Source organism: Malania oleifera, chromosome 2 (genome assembly GCF_029873635.1).
Source record: "Malania oleifera isolate guangnan ecotype guangnan chromosome 2, ASM2987363v1, whole genome shotgun sequence".
In the NCBI taxonomy this organism is placed as follows: domain Eukaryota; kingdom Viridiplantae; phylum Streptophyta; class Magnoliopsida; order Santalales; family Ximeniaceae; genus Malania; species Malania oleifera.
The window spans coordinates 13852966-13878084 of NC_080418.1; the positions used below are offsets into that span (position 1 = coordinate 13852966).

The 25119-nt window shown below is 35.3% G+C and overlaps 1 protein-coding gene across 2 annotated transcripts; it reads right to left on the bottom strand.

Moving 5' to 3' along the window:
• Nucleotides 1-11251: 11251 nt before the first annotated feature.
• LOC131147952 (triosephosphate isomerase, cytosolic) lies at nucleotides 11252-24139 on the bottom strand. Of its 2 annotated transcripts, XM_058097630.1 has the most exons (9): nucleotides 23933-24139; nucleotides 22792-22867; nucleotides 21955-22078; nucleotides 14263-14347; nucleotides 14008-14140; nucleotides 13640-13734; nucleotides 12850-12928; nucleotides 11676-11758; nucleotides 11252-11576 (listed from the first exon to the last, which is right to left on the bottom strand). In XM_058097630.1, the coding sequence occupies exons 1-9, from the start codon at nucleotides 23969-23971 to the stop codon at nucleotides 11529-11531; spliced, it is 762 nt and encodes a 253-aa protein (XP_057953613.1). In that variant the 5' UTR covers nucleotides 23972-24139; the 3' UTR covers nucleotides 11252-11528. The 2 variants fall into 2 exon arrangements, with proteins under 2 accessions (XP_057953613.1, XP_057953612.1); XM_058097629.1 differs by having other exon boundaries at nucleotides 11286-11758; nucleotides 23933-24133.
• Between the last annotated feature and the right edge of the window lie 980 nt (nucleotides 24140-25119).

The following is a 25119-nucleotide window of genomic DNA, read 5'->3' on the forward strand; positions in this document are numbered from 1 at the left end:
GGAGGAGGTTCAGTCGGACTATAATAACGGTGAAGACTAATAAGTGCCTGCGCAAGGTAGGACTTGAGCAGTGCTTTATCATCGCATTACCCACGCCAAGGGATAGTGTTGGCATTAGTTATGATGTCTCTAAGTTGGAAGGTGTTCTAAATATGCATATACATGATTTAAAAACTAAAATAGGCAAAGTCACAGGTTTGAGTACCGAGCGGAGGGATTGTACAGTGTATGAGCCTGTACCCTACCCTAACCTCGAGAACTCTTGCTTGCAACGATGCTGAATTATCTATTGCAGGAAATATATAAATATCTCCTATATTACAGTATTGGGAATATGCTATATATATGTAACTGCTTTCTACTGGTTTGAATATGTATTGTCACACATTGATGTAATATCTTCCTCCTTACTAAGAAGTGTTTCACCCCAACATACAACCTTTGTTTCAAGTCCTGCAGGACGTCGGTCCTAGTTGTTAGAGGGACGTCGAAGCTTAGTACTATTTTTGGATTACGTAAGTGTTTTATATATGTAATAGACTTAGTTCAAAATGTCTTTTAGGGGATTGTAAGAATAGGTTATGTTTTAAGTACGATCGTATGTATGTAAGGATATAGTTAGAAACTCTAGTATGTCTTATAGATTTCCACATGGATGTTTATGCTTTCCGCTGTGCATGAGATTTTAGATCAGTATGAAACACTCGTATGTCCCTATTCAGGGCGGGTTGTATATGTATGTTTATCAAAGACATGTGTATTATACAGGTGGAGTAGCGTTTCGGGGCCATATAAAGGGTCGGTGCGTTACAGTCCCTCCTTGTATACGGGTCAGTATGAGGTTATCCTCCTTGTATACCGGTCAGCATAAGGATGAACAGTGTAGAGTATGATGATACAACAGATTATACAGAGTCATGTTATGATAGATTATTATAAAATTGTGTTATGATAGTTTTGTGCATTATTATGGTATAACAATGTTATACTAAGTTATGAATACATACAGAAATATGATTTTACACCAAGTTACAGTTATAAAGGCATGTATGTAGATTTATGAGAATAGAGTATTTGGTGAGCTAAAATACGTTTTGAAATGAAATGGATATATATATATAAGTGAGAGTACAATACTAATGATATTTCATTAAATGTGAAAACAGTATTAATGATATTACAATAAAAGTGCATTAATAAATTGTTATATCTTACTTACGTGACAACTCACTTGCCACACACTGATAATAATTTATCCCCACTTACTGAGAGACGTCTCACCCCATGAAAATTCTAACATTTTATAGATTCATGTGAAGGATATAACAGTGTAGAGTATGATGACATAACAGATTATACAGAGTCATGTTATGACAGATTATTATAAAATTGTGTTATGATAGTTTTGGGCAGTAGTATGGTATAACAGTGTTATACTAAGTTATGAATACATACAGAAATATGATTTTATACCAAGTTACAGTTATAAAGGCATGTATGTAGATTTATGAGAATAGAGTATTTGGTGAGCTAAAAAACGTTTTGCATATATATATATATATATATATATAAGTGAGAGTACAGTACTAATGATATTTCAGTAAATGTGAAAGCAATATTAATGATATTACAATAAAAGTGCATTAATAAATTGTTATATCTTACTTACATGACAACTCACTTGTCACACACTGATAATAATTTATCCCCACTTACTGAGAGGTGTCTCATTCCATGAAAATTCTTACATTTTATAGATTCACGTGAAGGATATAACAGTGTAGAGTATGATGACATAACAGATTATATAGAGTCATGTTATGACAGATTATTATAAAATTGTGTTATGATAGTTTTGTGCATTAGTATGGTATAACAGTGTTATACTAAGTTATGAATATATACAAAAATATGATTTTATACCAAGTTATAGTTATAAAGGCATGTATGTAGATTTATGAGAATGGAGTATTTGGCGGGCTAAAATACATTTTGAAATGGAAATATGTATTTTCAGATATATATATATATATAAGTGAGAGTTTAGTACAAATGATATTTCAGTAAATGTGATAATAGTATTAATGATATTATAGTAAAAGTGCATTAATAAATTGTTATATCTTACTTATATGACAACTCACTTGCCACACACTGATAATAATTTATCCTCACTTACTAAGACGTGTCTCACCCCATGAAAATTCTAACATTTTATAGATTCACGTGAAGGATAGCAGTAATCAGTGTTAGCTTTACCGTGATCCCAAGAGGGGGGGTGAATTGATATTTTTAAATTTTATCTCCTAGGTATTCCTCCTAGCAGCAGTATGTTCACAAGCCTGGGGTCAATCTAGTGCAAATAATGTAAATATACCAGAAATTAAATAAAACAGTTTAATCAATCATACAAGCACCAGAAAGCAGTAAAGAGAAGATGACACACAGATATGTTATCGAGGTTCGGCCAACTGCCTACGTCCCCGCCTTGGCTAACCAGCACAAGGATTATCACAATAACTTGCTCACTTAAACGGGTGGAGCGGCACCTATACAAACCAGGTCAAATTACCACAGGGCTGACCTCAACCTTTACACCAATCCTTACCGGGCTGGATTACCGCCCCCTCAGGCCACGTCTGGAATCTCTTAGATATACAATCACAAGGTACAATACAAGAGTGCTTTCACGTAAAGCAGATTTGTACCACTAATGTGCACAAACACAAACACCACAGATGATTTAAAATGTAAGCTCTGTGTGGTCTAGATGGTTCAACTCTCAAACAATTTTTCTATCAGTGTAGTATGCACGTGAGAGTGTCAATAATAATCTGTGTATTTTAGAGTGTTCAAACAAACGTGTTCACACAGAGTATTAAACAAGACTCAATAATATCACTCAATAGAATGTGTCAATCCCATGAATATATATATATATATATATGCTTGGATTGCAAGATGTAAGTAATCTTTGTATTTTAGCAAATGATATAGATTTGAATGGATATTGCTGCAAAGATTAATATAACACACCCAAATACCTTTTCACAAATATATCAATATGAACACCACAAGATATTCAAATATGTTTGAAAGTATTTTTGCAAGCCCCAAACAAATACGAACTTCCTAAGTTATTGCAATGAGAATGCAATACTTGGGAAGTCACCACAAGTCTTTCTTAGGGTAGGCTTATTGGCAAAGCCTCCTAAGAAAACTTAGGTTATGCTCTCAAAAAGGATCGATTCAAATATGCAACAAATGAGAGAGCAAACCTCTAAGCAATAATACTCAATACACTTACAAATGATTAGATAGATGACGAAGGTAAGCTTGAGTAGGTATCAAAAGGAGTATGAGTAATGAGAAGCAAAAATAAGTATTTTGGCTTGAGAGAGATTTTTTTAATCTTTTTGCTAATCAGTGCTTAATCCACCAAATGAGAGAGTATACATAGACATGCTGAAAATTTTGACCGTTGGGGACCTATCAGGGATTGTTAGAAAAGATTAATGATGTTTAAATCAATTTAACCCTGTTTCAAATTATTTAACTGCGGTAAAAAAATATGAGCAACCCGAGAGGTCCGGTCGACTAGAAATGGTTCAGTCGACCAGGACTCAAGTAGCTCGATCGACCAGGGGTATTTTGAACTGAGTGGTCGGTCGACCGAGGCAAGGAGATTTTCCAAATTCTTGAGGTTCAGTCGACCGGGCCTTTTTGAACTGAAGGGCTCGGTCGACCAGATCGCTGGGAATTCTCCCAAGACCCTTCGGTCGACCAAGTAGTTGGAGTACAAAAAGTGGTCGGTCGACCGGGAGGTCAAAATGTTGACTCCCAGGTGGTTCGGTCGATCGGAAAGAAATGAACTATGAAGTTCGGTCGACCGGGCCTTGGTCAAACCGTTGACCCAGGGATGGTTCGGTCGACCAGGCCAAAAATGAACTGTTTTGGCCGATCGACCAAAAGTGCACCAAGTGTGCATTTCGGTCCCGTATTGACCCTGGCAAGTCCTATTCAAGTGTCTAACAAACATATGTGCATATGTATGTGTCCTAAGGTCACTTGGGGTCTAATTTGAAGACACCAAAAAAGTCCGATGTCGGTAGACCGAAGGTGCACCCTAAGGTCTTTCTATGGTCCTGTCTCATTCATGGTTCGGTGTGAGCTTACAAAATAAATCATGCATGTGATGTGTGTACTTATTACAAACCGAATCCCTTAATTACTATTACAGACAAATTTCACTTAGAGATATTACAATTTGGAATATGAAATTGTCTTCAAGCTTTTGATCTGTTAAGTGCCATTAATGATCTGCTAATATTGACCTGCACATGAACTAGATATTTATTAAATACAAGAGTATTTGTCATTATCAAAGCCAGGGCATGACCTATAAGGTCAACAATCAGAGTAACGTAGCAGAAGTGTGGGCGAGATAGAAGGTCTTACTTAGAACTGTATTATTTTATTATGTCTTAATGAATTCTGAGTGGTAGGGATGTAATTTGTGATATCGTAGATGATATTATTATATTTGGATGATTTAGTACTCTGATAATTGATTATTAAGGTCTTCCGCTGTATGAAATATTCAGGTCATTACAGGTAGTATCAGAGAAATTGAACAAAAATTTTTGAGTCACTACAGTATTTATGCTTCTATGGCCTTCTTCTAAAAGTAAGAAATGTTGTCAATGGAACTCCTATTTTCTTTGTTATCTTTGACTCTTCATCCCCCTACCTTAAAAATTCTTCACCCTAAGCAGCTAAATTTATAGTCAATGATGATTGGAATTAAAGACTTAGGAGGGTAAGCACACATAAATTTTGGAAAAAAAATTTTTTTTGGTTAATTTGGCCGATAAGTAATTGGCAAAAAGTTAATATAATGTGTATGATAAAATTTTTACTCGTACATAATATAAAATATTTGGCATAAAAAGGGAAAAAAAGGGAAAATTTTAATTTCATCACCGTGTTTAATCCCAATTCGTAGCAATTTGTATTTTCCAAAATTTAGACAAATATAATATAAAATTATATTAAATTTCCTTCAAATGTACAAAATTTAAATCCATACCCTTAAATCTATGTTCCTAACACTTTCTCCAAATTGCATAACTAGTCCTTAAATATATATTTAGTTACAATTTAAACCTTGATAATTTATTTTATTTTTTTTCCCTGGACCTTACAACCTATTTGCAAACTCATCCCTAGCTGTCAAAATTGTTTAATAAAATATATTAGTCCTTTACAAAACCCCTATTAACTTGCAATTTTACAACTGTAAAATTTGAAAAGAATCTTAACCTAAAGGGCACCTACATAATGCTTTATGAATTCAAAGTCTAAGAACAATCTTAACCTAAATAACATCTACAATTTAAGGTCAAAAATACTTTACAAATCTAAAGTGCACGTGCAATAACATCTACAATTTTAACATAAAAGGGCACGTGCAATTAGGGATATAAAACATATTACAAATCTAAAGTTTTAAAAGCAATCATAATGTTTTAATCAGTAATACTAAAATATTGAACTTAAACAATGGTAGGTCGAGATTAATCAACTGTAAGTCAATTGCGCGTGCAGTTAATAATCGTAATTATTTGTATTGCACATTCGGTCAATAATCATAATTATCTATACTAATAACTTTATTGAGTGTACATATTTTGATTGTTGACGTATTGACACAACGAGCAATCCTAGTTCCACTATAGGGAGAAAGAATAGTTTATCACTTTTGAAAAGAGTATGAACAAAGAATTAAACTTAAGTTGTGTTTGTAAGTATGAATTTTAAGCATGTTCGGTGTGATAGATCGAACAAAATTCAGTTCAAATTTATATTATATTTTTATCAAATCTATGTCAATCAACATTTGCAAATCTAAAGACAAAGTCCCAACTTCTAATTTTTTTTTTAAGAAGAGCAAATGGAATTGATAGGGGGTAAGCCATTTCCTAGGGGGAGGATGATGATCAAGTGAATGTAAATGAATTCCTTACGGCAGTACTTTGAGGGTACAACAATAACAAGAGAGACAATCAACTTGTCGTGTTCCCACATACTAGCTTTCAAGTTTCAACCTTTGGGCAGTGGCCATCCCACATGCTTCATGTCCCCCATGCTCTCACCCCCTCCGCTTGCACTCTCTCTCTCTCTCTCTCTCTCTCTCTAGATTTAGAGTTTGATGAGTAGAACACAAATTTGTCTTCTCGAGAATTACTTGCTATGCTCATTGTCTTTAGTTTATTTCAACGCATTATTTATATTCCATTCTCATCTCATTAGGGGGTTTACTGTTGTTGAGGACCTGAATTTGTCTATTAGTTATAAAAAGTAATAGTTTTTAAAAATAATTAACATCTTTTTATTATGAAAATAACATTGAATTTCATATTTTTTTTTTTTTTATATAATTCTGAATAACATAACCTTTTAATCATAAAATAAAAATAATACATTTTAAAAATTATAAATTATTAAATAAAAACACTATATTATCTCCTCTCTCTAAACTAAAGGTTGGTTCCCATTAAAGACTTTGCTTGAATAAAGAAAAAGAAGATACATTTTTTTAATAATATTTTTTAAAAAATATTGTGTGCCAATATATATATATATATATATATTTGTTTTCTATTTTATTTATTTGTTCAAAATGAAAAAATAATTAATATATATATATTTAATTGAACGATAACATTTTCAAATCAAGCTGTCGTCATGACTTGAGAAGACGTTTTTTTTTTTTTTATTTCACAGAGAACGGTCAAAGACTGAAAGGCACTCCACTTTTAAGGAGACAGCGAGAAAGTAATGATAGCTTTTGACACCACCAGCGAAGGGGAAAAAGGGATTGCATTATTTTTATTATTACGTAGACCCGGCAGCCTTTGACCTGCTGCGGCTGCTGTGCTTCCACACACCACACCAGTGACCAGCCAGCTTAATTAATTAAAGGCTCTGACCCTAATCCATCAATTAGAGAAAGCTGAAGCAAATCACACTGTAAGAATGACGGCCACAGACGGGACAGGGGACATTGCTTCAGGATTAATAATATGTCTAATTCCTACGCTCCTGTCGGTAAAAAATATCAGCACCCAACTTTTCATGGCCACCCTTGATTTTCCATCTCAGTGAAATTCACATCAATAATAAACCCAAATTGAGAGGGAGTCGGGATTCCTTTAAGCTCGGTTTGGAATTCGGAAAATATTAGAAAGGAAAAAAAAAAAGAAAATATTAAAGAATTTATATTTTTATATTTAGTTATCAAGAAAAAAAATAAAATATGTATCAAATTCATCAACAAAATTATTGACTTTTCTTAACTTTTAATTGTATTAAAACAAAATTTTCATTTTTAATAATATTTCATATAGAAGGAAAATATATTTTATTTGGTAGAATGAAAGAAAAGAAAAATAAAAAGGAAATTCATTTTCTACTACATTTTCTCTCTACATCAAATATCATTTAGAATGAAAAAATTGTTCTAATATGATTAAAAAATTTTAAAAATCAAATGCTAAAGATGTGTAAAATTAAAATTTTATTCATTGATTTGGTATTTTTTATTTTCTTTCTCATTTTTCGTAATAATCAAATATTAGAAACTAGAATCCTCTCTATTTTTCTTTCCTTTCTCTAATATTTTTCAAGTTCCAAATGGCTCTCGACAAAATTTGAAAATTGAGGCACTCGAAGCTATCTAATGGCATCAGCCACCTCTTGGGGGAAAACTTAACCCACAGATCCAAGACGAGAAGGTGGTTCCATTCAATTTTTCGAATCAAAGAAGATGGAGGGAACCTCGGAATCCTAGGGACATCCTAAGAAGAGAAACACCATCCCCTAATGTCCTCTTTGAATTTAAAAAATCTTAGGGAAAGAAAAGGAAAATATGGAAGAGTTCACTTTTTCATATTTGGTTATCAAGAAAAATAAAAAACAAAACAAAACCTATTTCAAATCAATGAATAAAAATACGATTTTAGACACTATTTATATTTGATTTTTTTTTAAAATTTCTAACCACATTAAATAAATTTTTGTTTTTAGTAGTATTTAGTATAGAAGGAAAATATAGTCGAAAATAAATTTCTTCCTTATTTTCTTTTCCTTTTCCCATCCAAAATCTTTTGTCCAAACTGATCCTAAAAGTACAAGCAAAAGAAAGTAAAAGACGCAGGTTTTCTAAATCAATCAATAAAGTATAAGCTGCTTCCCAGCTTATATCAGTAATTCTTCAACTTTCCTTCTCCCAAACAACACACAGGTTTTCTAAATACTTCTCAAAATCACAAATCTTATGGATACCAATCCTCTTAGCCATTACATGTCCTAGTCTGCAAGGTGCATTTGGGCTAACTTTGCAGGGTTCATTTTAGGCCCAGAGCATTGCAAAAAAAAAAAAAAAAAAAGATTAAGAGCTTTTTTAATTTCAAAAAGATTATCAAAATCCACCTTAATAAAATAAAAGGTAGTCATCGGCCAAAAATGAATGGGATCTCTTTCGGCGGGCAGTCGCTCTTGGAGATTTTTTTACCCTATTCTGTCCTGGAGATGAGCAGAAACTGCCTGCGTTGCCAAAATAAACAGAAAAGGGGAAAAGGGGATCTCCCTGTTGAAGGCCCCTTAAGCGTGAGAAAGCCTCTGAGAGTTGTCCATTAGATAAGATCCAATGGCAAACTGTGCGAACTGTGGAACACATTGATCAACCCATTGAATCCATTGGGCAGGAAAACCCACTCTCTCAAGAATTTTCAAGAGTGCTCCATTCAATAGAATCGTATGCCTTGCCATATCAATTTTCATGGCCGCCCATCTTTTGCCTCCTTTCTTACGTTTACAAATGAAATGGAAAATTACTTTATTGCACAGTCAGTCAATAATCATAATTATCTATACTAATAACTTTATTGAGTGTACACATTGGGCAATCCTAATTCCACTATAGGGAGAAAGAATAGTTTATCACTTTTGAAAAGAGTCTGAACAAAGAATTAGAACTTAAGTTGTGTTTGTAAGTATGAATTTTAAGCATGTTCGGTGTGATAGATCCAACAAAATTCAGTTCAAATTTATATTATAATTTTATCAAATCTATGTCAATCAACATTTGCAAATCTAAAGACAAAATCCCAACTTCTAATTTTTTTTTTTTTAAGAAGAGCAAATGGAAATGATAGGGGGTAAGCCATATCCTAGGGGAGGATGATGATCAAGTGAATGTAAATGGATTCCTCTGCTTTGAGGGTACTAACAATAGCAAGAGAGACAATCAGCTTGTCGCGTTCCCACAGACTAGCTTTCAAGTTTCAACCTTTGGGCAGTGGCCATCCCACATGCTTCATGTCCCCCATGCTCTCAACCCAACCCACTTGCATTCATTCTCTCTCTTTCTAGATTTAGAGCTTGACGAGTAGAACACAAATTTGTCTTCTCGAGACTTGCTATGCTCATTGTCTTTAGTTTATTTCAACGCATTATTTATATTCCATTCCCATCTCATTAGGTGGTTTACATGTTGTCGAGGATCTAAATTTGTCTATTAATTATAAAAAGTAATAGTTTTTAAAAATAATTAACATCTTTTTATTATGAAAATAACATTGAATTTCATATTTTTTTAATATAATTCTGAATAACATAACCTTTCAATTATAAAATAAAAATAATACATTTAAAAGTTATAAATAATTGAATAAAAACACTATATTATCTCCTCTCTCTAAACTAAAGTTGCTTTGCATTAAATACTTTGCTTGAATAAAGAAAAAAAGATACATAAATATTGTGCGCCAATATACATATTTGTTTTCTATTTTATTTAGTTTGTTCAAAATGAAAAAATAATTAATATATATATATATATATATATATATATATATATTTAATTGAAGAACATCATTTTCAAATCAAGCTGTTGTTATGACTGAGAAGACGTTTTTTTTTTAAGGAGACAGCAAGAAAGTAATGATAGCTTTTGACACCACCAGAGAAGGGAAAAAAGGATTGCATTATTTTTATCATTACATATACCCGGCAGCCTTTGGCCTGCTGCTGCTGCTGTGCTTCCACACACCACACCAGTGACCAGCCAGCCTAATTAATTGAAGGCTGTAACCCTAATCCATCAATTAGAGAAAGCTGAAGCAAATCACTGTAAGAATGACAGCCACACAGGGGACAGGAGACATTGCTTCAGGATTAATAATATGTCTAATTCCTACACACCTGTCGGTAAAAAATATCAGCACCCAACTTTTCATGACTTTTCAAATGTGAGAAAGAGGAAGGCCCCTCAAGTGTGAGGAAGCCTCTTGAGAGTTGCCCATTAGATAAGATCCAATAGCAAACTGTGCGAACTGTGGAACACATTGATCAACCCATTGAATCCATCTGGCAGGAAAACCCATTCTCTCAAGAATTTTCAACAGAGCTCCATTCAATAGAATCGTATGCCTTGCCATATCAATTTTCATGGCTGCCCATCTTTTGCCTCCTTTATTACGTTTACAAATGAAATGGAAAATTACTTGAGTTAGGGGGATCTTATCTTAGATGAGTGTTCCCTTAAGAAAGCACTCCGATATTTCAAAATTTACCAATGCTTTTGTAATAAACTTATATATATATATATATAACATTATACAGACTAATAGGTCCCCAGTCTTTTAAGCACTGAGAATTCTTTGACTTAGGGATGAGAGTGATGTTTGTTTTATTCCACTCCTTAAGCATAAAACCGTTTACAAAGAAATGTTTGCACACAGCAAAAATGCCGTTGCCAATAAAATCTCAGAATTTATGATAAAAGCTACCTGAAAACCCATTTGGTCCAGGAGCTTTGGATCCTCCGATCTGAAAAGCAGCCACTTTGATCTCCTCAAAAGAGAAATCCTTCATCAGCCTCGTCATTAATAGACTCTTTAACGGAAGAAACAAACTCCTCCATCCGGTGAGGTGAAGAGGACTGACACAAATTCTTGTAGAAGTCAACCACCTGCTCTCTAATTTGGTCATTCTGTCTTTACTCTTCAGAGCAGGCACAAAGATCATATGGAAATAATTGGTTGCCTTCAATTCTAGGCTCTTTTCATATTCATCGATCTGTGTGTGTGTGTGTTTCACATGGACGCTGGCATATGTTTCTTTAATTCCTCTTCTATGCGACAGGGTTTCAGTTAATATGATACAAAGTAATGCCAACGACGACTGATTACCATAAAAAATTTCCAATTGCACCAAAGGTATTCATATGAAACAAGAAATTCATATTGAAATATATAAAAAAAAAAAATCTCATAAATTTCAAAACAAGCATCCCCTCATTTAAAGTAGTGAGAAAATCCCTAATTTATTTTCATGAAAACCTTGAAAGGCCTAGTCCAGGTATAGTCACTACAGCAGGGTGCCAAAATTTAACTTGCTCAAAAAGCATTATGGGAAGGCGTTAAGAGGAACGATTCTGCCCTGCTGCTGGTTCCAAACTCTTTTTAGGCATTCTTCACTGTGGCAGACTTGATAATGTCAATGAACTCAGGCTGATTCACAAAAAAATGGATAAGACATTCAGCCACCAAGTTTTATAGCATAGAAAAATTATAACTGTAATGATGAGACAAAGAACATAGAACCACCACCTTCAGGGATGCTCCGCCAACCAAAAATCCATCCACATCTGACTGTGTTGCTAATTCTTTGCAGTTCGCTCCATTTACAGAACCTGCAATTTGCATTTCCTTGAGCAAATGGAATGTAATACAGAGAATCCATGCATTCTCTCAGCAAACTCACTTTCAAGTTGCTAAAATAGGTAAAGTAATCAACTCATGATGACTACTGAAGCTAGCTGGTCTTTTATATTAGGCATAGACACAGTAAGCCCAAAGCATCCTTATTACACAAGTTCCCTAATAACAAGGGCAAAAGAAGTTTTAACACCAAAAAAAAAAAACTCCAACTGAGACTTGATATAAAATGATTCTGGTCTGATTCTTGATCATCTCAATTCTTAGGGAAGAATGTTTGTCTTACCAAGGTATTTCATACATTTCATGCCAAAAGAACCCCCATAACGGTAATAAGATTTTACATGAATGCCTGTCAAGAGATGTCGAAGGTACCTCAAGATGAAAAACAGTAGATTATGAAAAAATATGGCATGAAGTAGTAGAAAGGCTTTGGCTCCTGATTATACTCCAACTCAGGATTCCAGCTCTTTCAGACTCAGATTTATGTATTTGTACTGGGCAAATGTATACTCATCATGCTATGTATATCTTTCTACTATAAAAAATTATAGTCTCGAAACGTGTGACATGCCTAAAAAAATTCATTTCCTATCGTTATTTTCTCTCTCTCTTTCTCTCACAAATGCGCACAAGCACATGGGTTGTGGAACACTTAGTTCAGCTGCCCTCTTGAGCACTCCTGAAAGACAAAGTTTGTCATATTTAAAGCTATGCATTTAAAATTTATTATTATTATTAAAATTCAACTATTGAATCAAAATATTAACATATAATATTTACTATTACACTATCACACTATAAAAATGGTTTTATTATTTCATCATAAATGACTAATTTTTTTATGTAAAAATAATTTCGATAAAAGCATGTTTAATCGGGATACACACCAATTCAATCAAAACTCGGGATGTGCACTAGTTCACCGCTAAACTAGAAGAAATTGGGTTCTCATATTTTTATTAGTATAATGTTACTGTTATTACAGTTACTATAAAAAGCAAAGGGACTTTAAGCTTTAGTTGGGTGTGCAATTGTGGAAGAACAGGAAACAGTAGAAAGACACCTCCATAGATAATCCTGGTTGATGCAGCAACTTCAGCACCTGCATTGTCTTTAAGCCATTTCCTCAATTCCAAATGGACCTGGGATAAATATTCACTGTCATGAAAAGATTACGACCGAGAAAAGCCTTGACAAGATGTTATCTTGTCATAACTTTAAAAAGAGATTGAAGAAGGATGAAATGTCAGAATCGCTAAGGATGGAGAGCAACAACAGTGCAGGGGTGTCTACCACTGTTGGAAAAATAAGTTTTATTATGTTGGGCAAAAGACCCGGACCTCCTCCGAGGTTTCAAAAATCTCACAGACCCCACTTGATGTTTCAAACATTCCACAGACCTCCATTAACATTTGATTTTTGAGACACTTATACCCTTCAAAAAGTTTGCCTTTTTGCCAAATATACAGGGTGTTCAATGTCTTTTTGGCAAACCTCAAGGAGGTCTATGGAAATTTTGAAACCTCAGAGGAGGTCCGTGTCTTTTCCCCAAACCCCAAGGGAGGTCTATGTCTTTTATCCTATTATGTTTGTTGGAAAAGTGAACACCTATTCCATGCTGACTTCCTTAAGCCAGAGCTGTTGAGTGAGGGGCCAAAAGACTAAACTTGGAGTAATCTAGCAACAAGTTGTCAAAATTTTCGCCTAAGCATGCACTTGCACGTGTCTAGGCCATTTATCAGGATTCATGACTCATAGTATGCACTAAGACAATACCAGGATGATCACTCTCTTTGGAGTCTGTCCTCATGAATGGGTAACAGATACAATAACCTACATGGTTCTGAACTTACTTCCTGAGCCTGAGCAGGGGTTGCAACCTTCCCAGTTCCAATGGCCCAAACTGGTTCATAAGCCAAGACAACATTAGCCCAGTTTTCGACTCGATCTGTGCAAAAAAAGAACAAGAAATTATTCTCCAACACATATTGATAAAGATAAATAGTACTAGCAGGAAAAAAAGCACAGCCACCCACGCACAAAAACTACAGTTCTAACAGTGCATGGGCAATTATTAATCCAGGAAATTCATGGAAAATTATAATGACTATGAACTAAGAGAAGAAAACACCATCCATAGAAACATACTCCTGAAACAAAATATACAGTCAAAACTACTTCAAATGCAAGATTTCCTTGTGAGTCGAAAGGCAACATGCACCTGCAATTGCTTTTGTTTGTGCAGCGACAATAGCCATTGTAGATCCTGATTCTCGCTGCTCAAGAGTCTCCCCAACACAAGCAATCACTTTCAAGCCTTGGGAAAGTGCATACGCAACTTTATCCCCAACAAACTGAATTTACATGCATATAGATCAGAGAGTTAGAAACAGAAGAAAATTACTGAACAAGAGAAGAAGACAACAGCACATGCATAGCTGAGAAGCCATAATTTTTCCACTGCAATATATTTTACCTCATTCGATTCGTTCATCAGAAGTCGTCTTTCAGAATGACCAAGAATGACCCAAGGGATGCCCAAGTTGAGGAGCATCTCGGCACTGTAAACAGAAGGATCAGTTTTCAAAATATAAAGCATTTTTTTTTTCCCAATTTTATGAGAACAATGGATAATATGTATAATACTGAAAATAAACAGATCACAAACTTGAAAGACAAGAATCTCTCAGAAAAAAACAGAATCTCTGAATATTTATAATGTAAAATTCAAAACAGATTTGCCAGAAATGCACATTTTATGAATTTACTGGGCAACATTTGTAAAGATTATGCTCCAACAATCAAGGTAGACACAGACACCAACAATGTGTGTTTTTTTTCCAGACAATGTTAAACAATAAAGTTGACTACACTCTTCTAGGAAAATAGTAAATGCTTAAAAATGAGCTCCACCTCAGACATGATCTTGTCGCAGCCTATCCTAGATTTATTACTGTTTGATGTCTCTCTCATAAATTTTTTTTTTTTTTTTTTTTCAATTGAGGAAAACAACACATGCAGGGGAGGGGGAAGGAGACAAGGGTTGATATACATCATTTGCCTAGAGTCTAACTTAAGATTTTAGGTTAAATGGTTGCTTAACATGGTATAAGAACCAGGTTACCAAGAGGTCATGGGTTCTATTCTTGTTGCCCACATTTATTGTTTGCTTGTAAAAAAATTATGTTGTTCCCCATGTTGGACTTTCATTGTTTTTTTATCTTTCCACATGCAATCGGAGCGCATAAGGAATCTTAAGGCTTGATATGATTGTTGACCCACAGCCTAAAAGGTTAATCTTTTAGGTTAAGTGGTTGCTTAACAAAGACTTCAAGCAAAACTGTTAAACCTTAAGTTCAGTTAACAGAAAAGATCACTTTCCTCCACCAATCTGATTTCCTTTAAATGGTATAGGAAATAAGAAACAGATAAACAAACGGAAATAAAAAGAAACAAACTCAGCCCATAACCCACATTTGAGACAAACCTCCATGAATTCTGCTGGTAACAATGACAACCTCAATAATGATTACAACAACAACAACAACAAGCCTTAAGTCCCACTAAGTGAGGTCTACGTGAATCCTTTTCTCTGCCAATTCACACAATCAAGGGCATTTTCCTCAACTAATTTATGAGTTTCTTGATCCTTCCTCACAACCTCATTCCAAATTATTTTAGGTCCACTCATTCCTCTTCTAATACCATTAACAACAACTGAATCGCTCCTCCTCACTAGCCCACTATTTGGCCTTCATTCCAAATGCACAAACCATCTAAAGCACCCCTCCCTATCTTATCTTCTACTAGTTCTATTCCTAACTTGTTGCAAATTTTCATTTCTTAATTTATCATTTAGTACTTTTCCACTCATCCACCTTAGTATTGCATTTTGGAAGCTTTAACTTTTTTAAGTTATATTTTATTTGTCCAGCATTTTGATCCATAAAGCATGGCTGGTCTTTTGGTCCTATAGAATTTCCCTTCTAATTTTAAGGTATCCTACAATTGTATAGCAAGCTCGAAGTACTCCTACATTTTATCCAACCTACTTTAACTTTATGTCCTACATCCTCTTCAGTTCCTCTTTCCACTTGCATGAGAGATCCAAAATATAGATATCTACTAGTGTTGTTTATTTGTTGATTATCAAGCATAATCTTACCTTTGATATTCCTCCTTATGTGGCTGAAATTACATTTCATATATTCAATCTTGTTTCTACTTATCCTAAAACCTTTAGACTCTAAATTTGTTCTCTGAAGTTCTAACTTAGATTCCACCCCGCTTCTACTTTCATAAATTAGAACAATATCATCTGCGAACAATATACGCCATGGGATCTTGGTTTGAATATCCTAGTGAGTTCATCAATCACTAAAGCAAATAGATAATGATTATAAGTAGAATCTTGTTCAGGGCATTATACTTGCCTATGGCCACTTATCTTGTGTGCATGGATGGGTTACCATCATGTAAATACTAGAATAGTTTTATTGCTTGGGTAATTCTGTCCTAGTGTAAAAATGAGAGTATGACTCCTCAAACAGTTTGATGTTTCCTCGTGTCGGAGCTAAAATAACATATAAAGCTCTTAAGAGGAGGGTGAGTGTTTATCAATCTTGTAAAACTCACTACTCATTGTAAACATGTTGCCTCCTTTGTTAGACACACATTGCTTGCAAAGGTGTTGCTTAATAAATTACGTTGCTTCAATGTTTATTGCTTGCTTGCTTCTTTATTTATTTATTTTATTTTATTGCTTGCTTGCTTACTTTCATGAATTGTTTACTGCTTCCGCTTACATTTCATTCAACTATTGTGAATGTGTAATGTTCTTAAACCGCAGGTAATCATTGGAAAACTAGTTTAAGTAGAAGTGCTTTATCTAGTGCCACACAAGCCTTCACAAGGTGTGGAATACTCAACCCGTAATGGTTGATATCAAAGCTCAGTTAATTGCTACGTGAATTCAGTTGCCTTTGTTGGGGATTGTGTTACGAATTGGTAAGAGTCCATGCCGACTAATACTAAAAGAATTGAAACACTAGAGGCACAGGCTGAGACAACCAACAATCTGGCCGTAAAGATGGCCAGACTTGCTGAACATGTGTTGATGATTTAGAGTGATCACAAAAACATCAATAGAGTTCCATGGTGGAAATTTTAGGGGACCTCCACCATAAGGTAGAAACCTTGAAAGCTCAAATGGCGGATCTGACTGCAAAGGAGAACTTGATGGTTCTTGCTATAAGAACTCCAATGTTTCGAAGTTTAGAGGAACCAAGGTGCCAGAGCCCAAACGTTTGTGAGTGCCCATGATGCCAAAGAATTGGAGAATTTCTTGTTTAATATGGAGCCATACTTTTATGCGATGACGACGAACTTAGATCAGGTAAAAGTAACTATTGCAACAATGTATTTGGTTGGTGAGGTTAAGCTATGGTGGCGTACCAAGTACGATGAAATTGAGAATGGATGATGTGTCATTGATTATTTGGGCAAACTAGAAATGCCCAATTCTTTCCTAAAAATGTTGAGTATGATGCTCGATGCAAACTGAGAGATCTTAAGCACAATGGGTCAATCAAGGAGTATGTGAAATAGTTGTTTGCTTTGATGTTGGACATCTGATACATGTTGGAGAAAGACAAGTTGTTTTATTTTCTTGAGGGGTTGAAACTATGAGCAAGAACAGAACTTCATCAACAAAAAGTTCAAGACTTGTCTACCACACAAACTGTCGTGGAACACTTGACTAATTATGCTAGAAAGATTTCCCCAATGTCCAAAGAGAGTGGCATGGGTGGAAATGATGGAAAGTCTTTCAAGAAAGGCAAACCCAAAAGTGGGAAGCCGACACTGGCAATTTTGATATCATTTGTTGGTTTCATTTGTCTAATAGAGACCACCCTTGCATAATGCAAGTCATTGAGAAGAAAGGAGACGCTAAGAAGTTCCTTTCTATCATGCATCTCAAGAACGGATTGGAGGAGTGAATAGATATATCTAGTTATGTTGGTGGTAGACAAAGAAGCAAGCCAAAATCAAGAGCCTAAGACCATCCAAGCTGTGTTGGATGAGTATAAAGTTGTGATGCCAGAGAAGCTACCTCATAACTTGCCCCACGACAGGATGTGGAGCACGAGATTGAATTTTTCCCAAGAGTGAAACTGTCTGCTAAAGGGCCATATCAGATGGTGCCTCTAGAGTTAGTAGAGCTAAGGTAACAACTTGATGAATTATAGGAAGCGGGATATATACATCCTTCTAAAGCACCGTTCAGAGCATCGGTGTTGTTTTAGATGAACATGATGGGAGCATGAAGATGAGTGTGAACTACTGCACGCTCAACAAGGTGACAATGCACAACAAATACCCTATCCCACTAATTATTGATTTGTCTAATCAACTAAGTCATGCAAAGTACTTCACTAAACTTGACTTGAGGTCAGGCTAGATGAGGATAGGGATGGGGATGTACCAAAGACGACTTGTGTGACATGGTATGGGGCATATGAGTTCTTGGTGATGTCATTTGAGCTAAAGAATGTGCCCATGACATTCTACACCTTGATGAACCAGGTATTTCATGAGTATCTCAACAAGTTTGTCATGACGTACCTAAATGACATAGTTGTCTACAATTTCACTCTAGAAGAACATAAAGAGCATCTAGAGAAGGTGTTCATTTGGCTGAAGGAGAATAGTCTATATGTGAAGGAAGAGAAGTGCTATTTTGCTCAATGGAGCAACAAATTCCTTGGTCATGTGATTGAGCAAGGTCATACCAAAATGGATATGGCGAAGATGAGTTATTTAAGATTAGAAGATCCCAACGACAATGAAGGAATTGCATTCCTTTCTTGGACTTCCAATGACTATAGAAAGTGGAGAGGTATTCGAGGAGAACTACTCTATTAATAGATACTGAAAAAGGGTTAGAGGTGGAGTTGGAGAGAGAAGTGCCAAGGAACCTTCAAAAACTTAAATGATGGCATGATGAGAGATCTAATACTTGCTTTTTTGGACATCATGAAACCCTTCGAGGTACAGATAGATGCATCGAACTATGCCCTTGGAGGAGTCTTGTTACAGGAGGAGCATAGCGTATAAGAGTCGTAAGCTTAGTGAAGCTAAACAGAGGTGCAAAGCTCATGGGAAGAAGATGATAGCGATGATACATTGTCTCTACATGTGACTACGTTACCCACATGGGTTGAAATTTGTGGTGAAAACTAGATAACTCAGCTGTTAGTGACTTCTTTACACAGCCAAAGTTATCACCCAAATAGGGCCATTGGCAAGAAATAAGAATTTCTGATGGAGTTTGATTTCTTATTTTAGAATAAGACAAGGCAGATGAACCGAGTTGTAGATGCACTGAGTAGGAAGGTCAAACTAGTGGCCTTACATATTTTTAACAAACTAACAATAAGTACAATTACCAAGATGACGCAAAAGCACATCAACCTTGCCAAAGATCTAGTAGCTAGCAAAAGACGGCAACGCGTGCCAATTCTAAGATAAATTGTTAATGGCACATGATAGTCAACTCTTTGTGTCATGAACTGGAGATCTGAGGAAGGCACTACTGCTAAGAAAGTGTCATGACACCATGTGGGCAAGACAACGAGGATGGTATCACACTTTGGCATTGTTGAAGCAAAGGTATTATTGGTTGCACATGCTTGATGATGTGGTTGATTATACCCAAACTTGCATCACCTGCTAACAAGACAAGGTGGAGTGGAAGAAGTTCACAGGGTTGAAGGAGCCCCTACTAATAGCAACTAGACCATAGAGGGTGTCTTCATCACTAGCCTACCTAGAGTGGGAGATATGAGGTCTATACTTGTGGTTACAGACAGGTTTTAAAAGTATGGTACCCTCATACCCGCACCAAAATACTATTTGGCAAAGAAGACAGCACAACTGTTTTTCAACATATTGTGAAATATTGGGGTGTTCCCCAACATATATTAAGTGACTGAGACTCAAGATTCACAAGCAACTTGTAGAAAAAACTTTACAAAATTCTCAGTTCATAACTTGACATCTGTTCGAGTAACCACCTGCAGACAGATGAATAGACGGAGAGATTCAACGGGCTACTAGAAGAGTACTTGCGTCATTTCGTTAATTCCAATCAAAAGAATTGGGTGCAACTATTTAATGAGACTTAGTTCTCCTTCAATGCTCAAAGGAGCTCAACAACCAACAAAAGTCATTTTAAGCTCGTTACAGGCCACTAGTCATTACCTCACACAATGGACAATCCATATAAAGGAAAGAGTGCTAGAGAATACATCTTCACCAAAGAATGAAGACATAATGCAGAAATCACCCAAGCCTACCTGAAGAAAGCTTCCAAGCGGATGAAGAAGTGGGCCAATTAAGGGAGACGACCACTGCACTTCAATGTGGGTGACTTGGTGCTTGTTAAGCTCAATCTTGAATAGTTCAAGTTACTACGAGGTTGAGATAGGGGATTGCTTTACAAATATGAAAGACAAATCCCCATTTTGGCTAAATTAGGGAAGTCTCTTACAAAGTTGATCCTCCGACTTGGATGAAAATGCATCTTGTGTTTCATGTCAGTTGCCTTAAGCCATTCAACACTGAAACTGAAGATCCAAGCAGAAATCAATCAACCAAAGCACCAATGAAGACAATGCAACTTGATAGAAGAAAAGTTGAAGCCATCCTTGCAGATAGAAAGCTCACATAATCAAGGAAGAAGCGGCACAAGTTCTTAGAGAGGTGGAAAAACTTTGAAGATGAAGAAATTAGCTAGATTTTGCGCAAGACATGCAAACGTCCATGGACAAACTTGAAGAGTACCTAGCATCAAAGTCTACAAGGACATCGACTGCATAAATAGGGAAACGTCACAAGCCAAGCTTGTTCGAGGCATTATGCTTGCCTTTGACTACTTGTCTCGTGTGCATGGGATGGGTTACTATCACGTAAAAACTAGTATAGGTTTATTGTTTTAAGGGTATTTCTATCCTAGTGTAAAAATGGGAGTATGACTCCTCGGACAATTTGATGTTTCCTAGTGTCAAAGCTAAAATAGCATATAAATCTCTTTAAGGGAGGGCAAGTTTTCATGAATCTTGTAAAATTCACTAGTCATCGTAAATGTGTTTAGCCTACTTGCCTCCCTCACTAAACACACAATGCTTACGAAGGTGTTGCTTAATGAATTACATTGCTTCAATGTTTACCATTTGCTTGTCATTTACTTTCATGAATTGTTTACTGCTTCCGCTTACATTTCATTCAACTGCTGTGAATGTGTTATGTTGGTAAACCGTGGTAATCATAGGCTACTTAGTTAATGAGTGCTTTAGCTAGTGTCACACATCCCTTCACGAGGTATGGATTGCTCAACCCATGACACATAGCATGCTCAAAGCACTCATGCATTTTATCTAGCCTACTTTAACTTTATGTACTGCGACCTCTTCAGTTTCTCCTTCCGCTTGCATAATAAATCCAAGATATTGAAATCTACTAACGTTGTTTATCTCTTGATTATCAAGTATAATCTTATCTTTGATATTCCTCCTTGTATGGCTAAAATTACATTTCATATATTCAATCTTGTTTCTACTTATCCTAAAACCTTTAGACCTTAAAGTTGTTCTCCAAAGTTCTAACTTAGATTCTACCCCGCTCCTACTTTCATCAATCAGAACAAAATCATATGAGAACAATATACACCATGGGATCTCAATTTGAATATCCTAGTGAGTTCATCAATCACTAAAGCAAATTAAATAACGACTCAACGTAGAACTTTGATGTATAACTATTGTGATTGGAAAGTCTCTAGATTCTCCATCTACATTACTAACACTAGTCATTACTCTATTATGCATATCCTTAATGACATTAGTGTGTCTACGACATGCTCCCCTCTTCACTAAAAACCCACCAAAGCACTTCCCTAGGTACTCTATCATATGTCTTTTCTAAGTCAATAAAAACCAAACCTCCATAATGATTGTAGAGAGAAAAAAAAAATTCAAACAACAAGAAGTAGGTTCTTTAATGTAAGAAGCTATAAAACAAGATCAAAATCAAGTTGGCATAAGATCAATGTAACATCCGTAGGCCAAAGATCACAATAAAACAAAGAAAACAAGAAAACAAAACTTACCTAACTTCACCAGTGAAAGCACCTCCTTTCCGAACCCAGCAGTTTTGTGCCGCAATGTAAAAATCAGACCGCAATAAACTTTTGACAAAAGGAAGAAAAACAAATGGAGGGCTTACTACAACCTCTGCAAAAAGGGGCATTTTAACCTCTTAAAAAACTTATAGATGTACTAGCCAGTCTAGAATGCAACATAATCTATACTATTTTTATAAGAAAACCTTGGGGGAAGGAATGTAATTTAACCACTTTTTACTAAAGAAATTAAAAAATATACATTTATACACTTATGGTCATGTTCTCTTTATTTCTGAAATGTATAAACTTGACTAGAACTAATTAAAAGAAAATGCAACACCCAGTGCACAAGGTTCACATGTCATAACATATGCAACCTTACCTCTAAATTTAAAACATGATCTTCTGTTATGGGAGGAATTTGAGAAAGACAAAGACATTTTCATGGAGAAGCATACAATAGATAAGTTATTAAAACAATCTCATATTGTAAAATGCACAAACTAGGCATGACAGGATAATGCTACTCATAAACAAGTTGCTAGATGGACCTAGTTATGTATGCTAGATTTAGATCAAATGATTCTATTTTGACATCCTAAAAGTTTAAATATGTGACGAAGTTCTTGCTATTGAGTCTGTCTCAACAACTCCTATCTTCTCCATATTTTTGAGTGTAATGATTACAGGCGCATTTTTTGAACAGTTCACTTAACATACTTCCCAAAATTATGCCAAGTCAGCTGTAGATCACTGAGAAAGTTTTAATTGAACAAACTTAGATATCATAGATAGAACTTGACTGAAGCTCTTCAAACTCACCCACAACATCTTCCGAAGGAACTTCGGCTTCGTTCAATGATGTAACAATCTTTTTTACCTCCTCTTTTGTTCCATTCTGCATAAATATTAAGTTAAGCATGTCATTTTATGCAAAGATAAAAAAGAGGTTATCTTCTAAATTCTGTCCCAAACTCAAAGTGCTGGATACCGGTGCATAGTCCTACACAAATGCAGGCCCAGAATGGCTTCATGATAAAATTTATAATTTGACATGATCACATGATTAAATCATACAATTAGGAAGAAAGAAAGAAAAACTTCATGTGCTCAAGGAACTATTAGGAGGCCCCAAAAATTTGGGGTGCCAATCGGCCCAATCTGCAACTTGCAAATAAATTAATCCACACCTTATAGATAATTAACTGGTTACTAAAATTCACAACTTTCCATTCTAAATTAAAATCCTCAAACTTCATAGCCATTCATACCGATCGCCAGTGAGAAACTGCACACATAGGCACAACCAATCTTAAAACAATTGCAGTATCAAAGATTAAAAGTAAAATCCTATCCTTGGGCAGTTCAGGCCGCAAAAGCTCAAAAAACATTAAACATCAAGGCATCTTTTGAACATTTTCCTTCGCCTTTCAGGAGCACTTTTATTCCTTCTAAAGAGAAATATTGGCAAGCATAATTCCGTAAAATGTAATTCAAAAGACTAACCAAGCAGTACCTAAGTTGCTCTAGAAAATGCAAATCACAAACAAAACTGAAATCATCACTGAATGATCTAGCAAAGCAACGAATATTCTAAAAAAGTGAAAAAAAATCAAGAACTAAATCTGAGGTAAGTACGAGTGCATGCAGATTGGGAACTGAGACAAAATCCATTCAGCAATCGAATCTTCATAACTTTATTAGAATCAAGATATGAAAAGTTCAATTGGCTACCAAGGATTTGTAGGAAGAAGAGCAATCAAATTCTGAGTCAAAATTTTCAATTATTTAGTATATCATGAAATAGAAGGCACCACTCAACTCAGCATACACAAACTCGAAAAAATAATACGCCAATTATTCTTGCCCTCTTTTCTCTTCCATTCTCTCGACCATCAAACAAATCTAAAGGTAAAAACAATGAAAGTGCGACGCAAACAAAATTAAAACTATTATCACATACGCATTTCCAGTTGCCGCCGACGAAGAATTGTCTGCTCATTTTCCCTGTTTTGTTCGACGGTTCAATACATGCGACGTAGAAGAAAGGAAGAAACAAGAACAAAGCTAGCAGATGCGGGGAGACGAAGACGAATAGTTAGACTCGTAGAAAGTATTTAGGACAAATGGAATAGTTGCAAGGGACGTAAAAACATTAATAGTTGGAGACATTAAAGTAATTTAAGAGTGATATTAGGTTTATATTATTTCATTCGCATTTTTATTTTTTTTTGGATTTCGTATTGGGTTTTCACGTATCCATTTTACGGTCCATGTGACTAATCCCACGCCCCTTGAAGTCGATCCCACAACTCCAAAGGGAGGTAAATTTCAGGAATCCAGGAGCGGAAACAAACCCGGGAGGGTTTGAACACCTGACCTCATGAGAGGCACTCCCACAGCCCACACTACCACCTAAACCATACCCTGGGGTATTTCATTCGCATTATTGAATCATACTAACTTGCGCCACTTATTTTTTATTTTTTTTATTACATAGGAACTCCAACCACCAACAAGCCCTTCGGACCCGCGGGTGCGACACCAAACCTACGGATCAGTGTCCTCCCCCTAGGTCTCGCTGATCAGATAAAGTCTGGAATGCAGACACGGTTTCCGTGCATCAGTTGGACGTTCAGCCAACCCGACCCCCGAAACACATCTCCATTACCATTCACGATCCCTGCTAACTCACAGAAAACTTTCACCATCCTTTCAAATTTTAAAAAGTGGATCTGTCGTTTAGAAAATTTCGAAACTATCACATATTTGATTTAGGGAATTTAGTTAGTAACATTATACTTCTACTATTGTTTGAACATGTGAATTTGACATGCTAAAATGTTCATATATCTATGAATGTAAAAATTTTCACAGAAACATGAAAATTTCATTTCTAGTTATTTCTTTAATAATTTTTTTGTGAATTCTATTTGCATGAAAACTCTATTTTTTGGATGAAATTGACGTCATTATTTGGGCAAGTTGAACAACAATACCCCTATACTATACTCTATTATTATATTTAGTACAATACATTATTAATGAAATAAAAGTAATAATAATATTATTATATTTTAATAACACAATAATTATAATTCTTCTGATATTGATCAACTATGTGTCAAGGGTATAATGATCATTTTAATA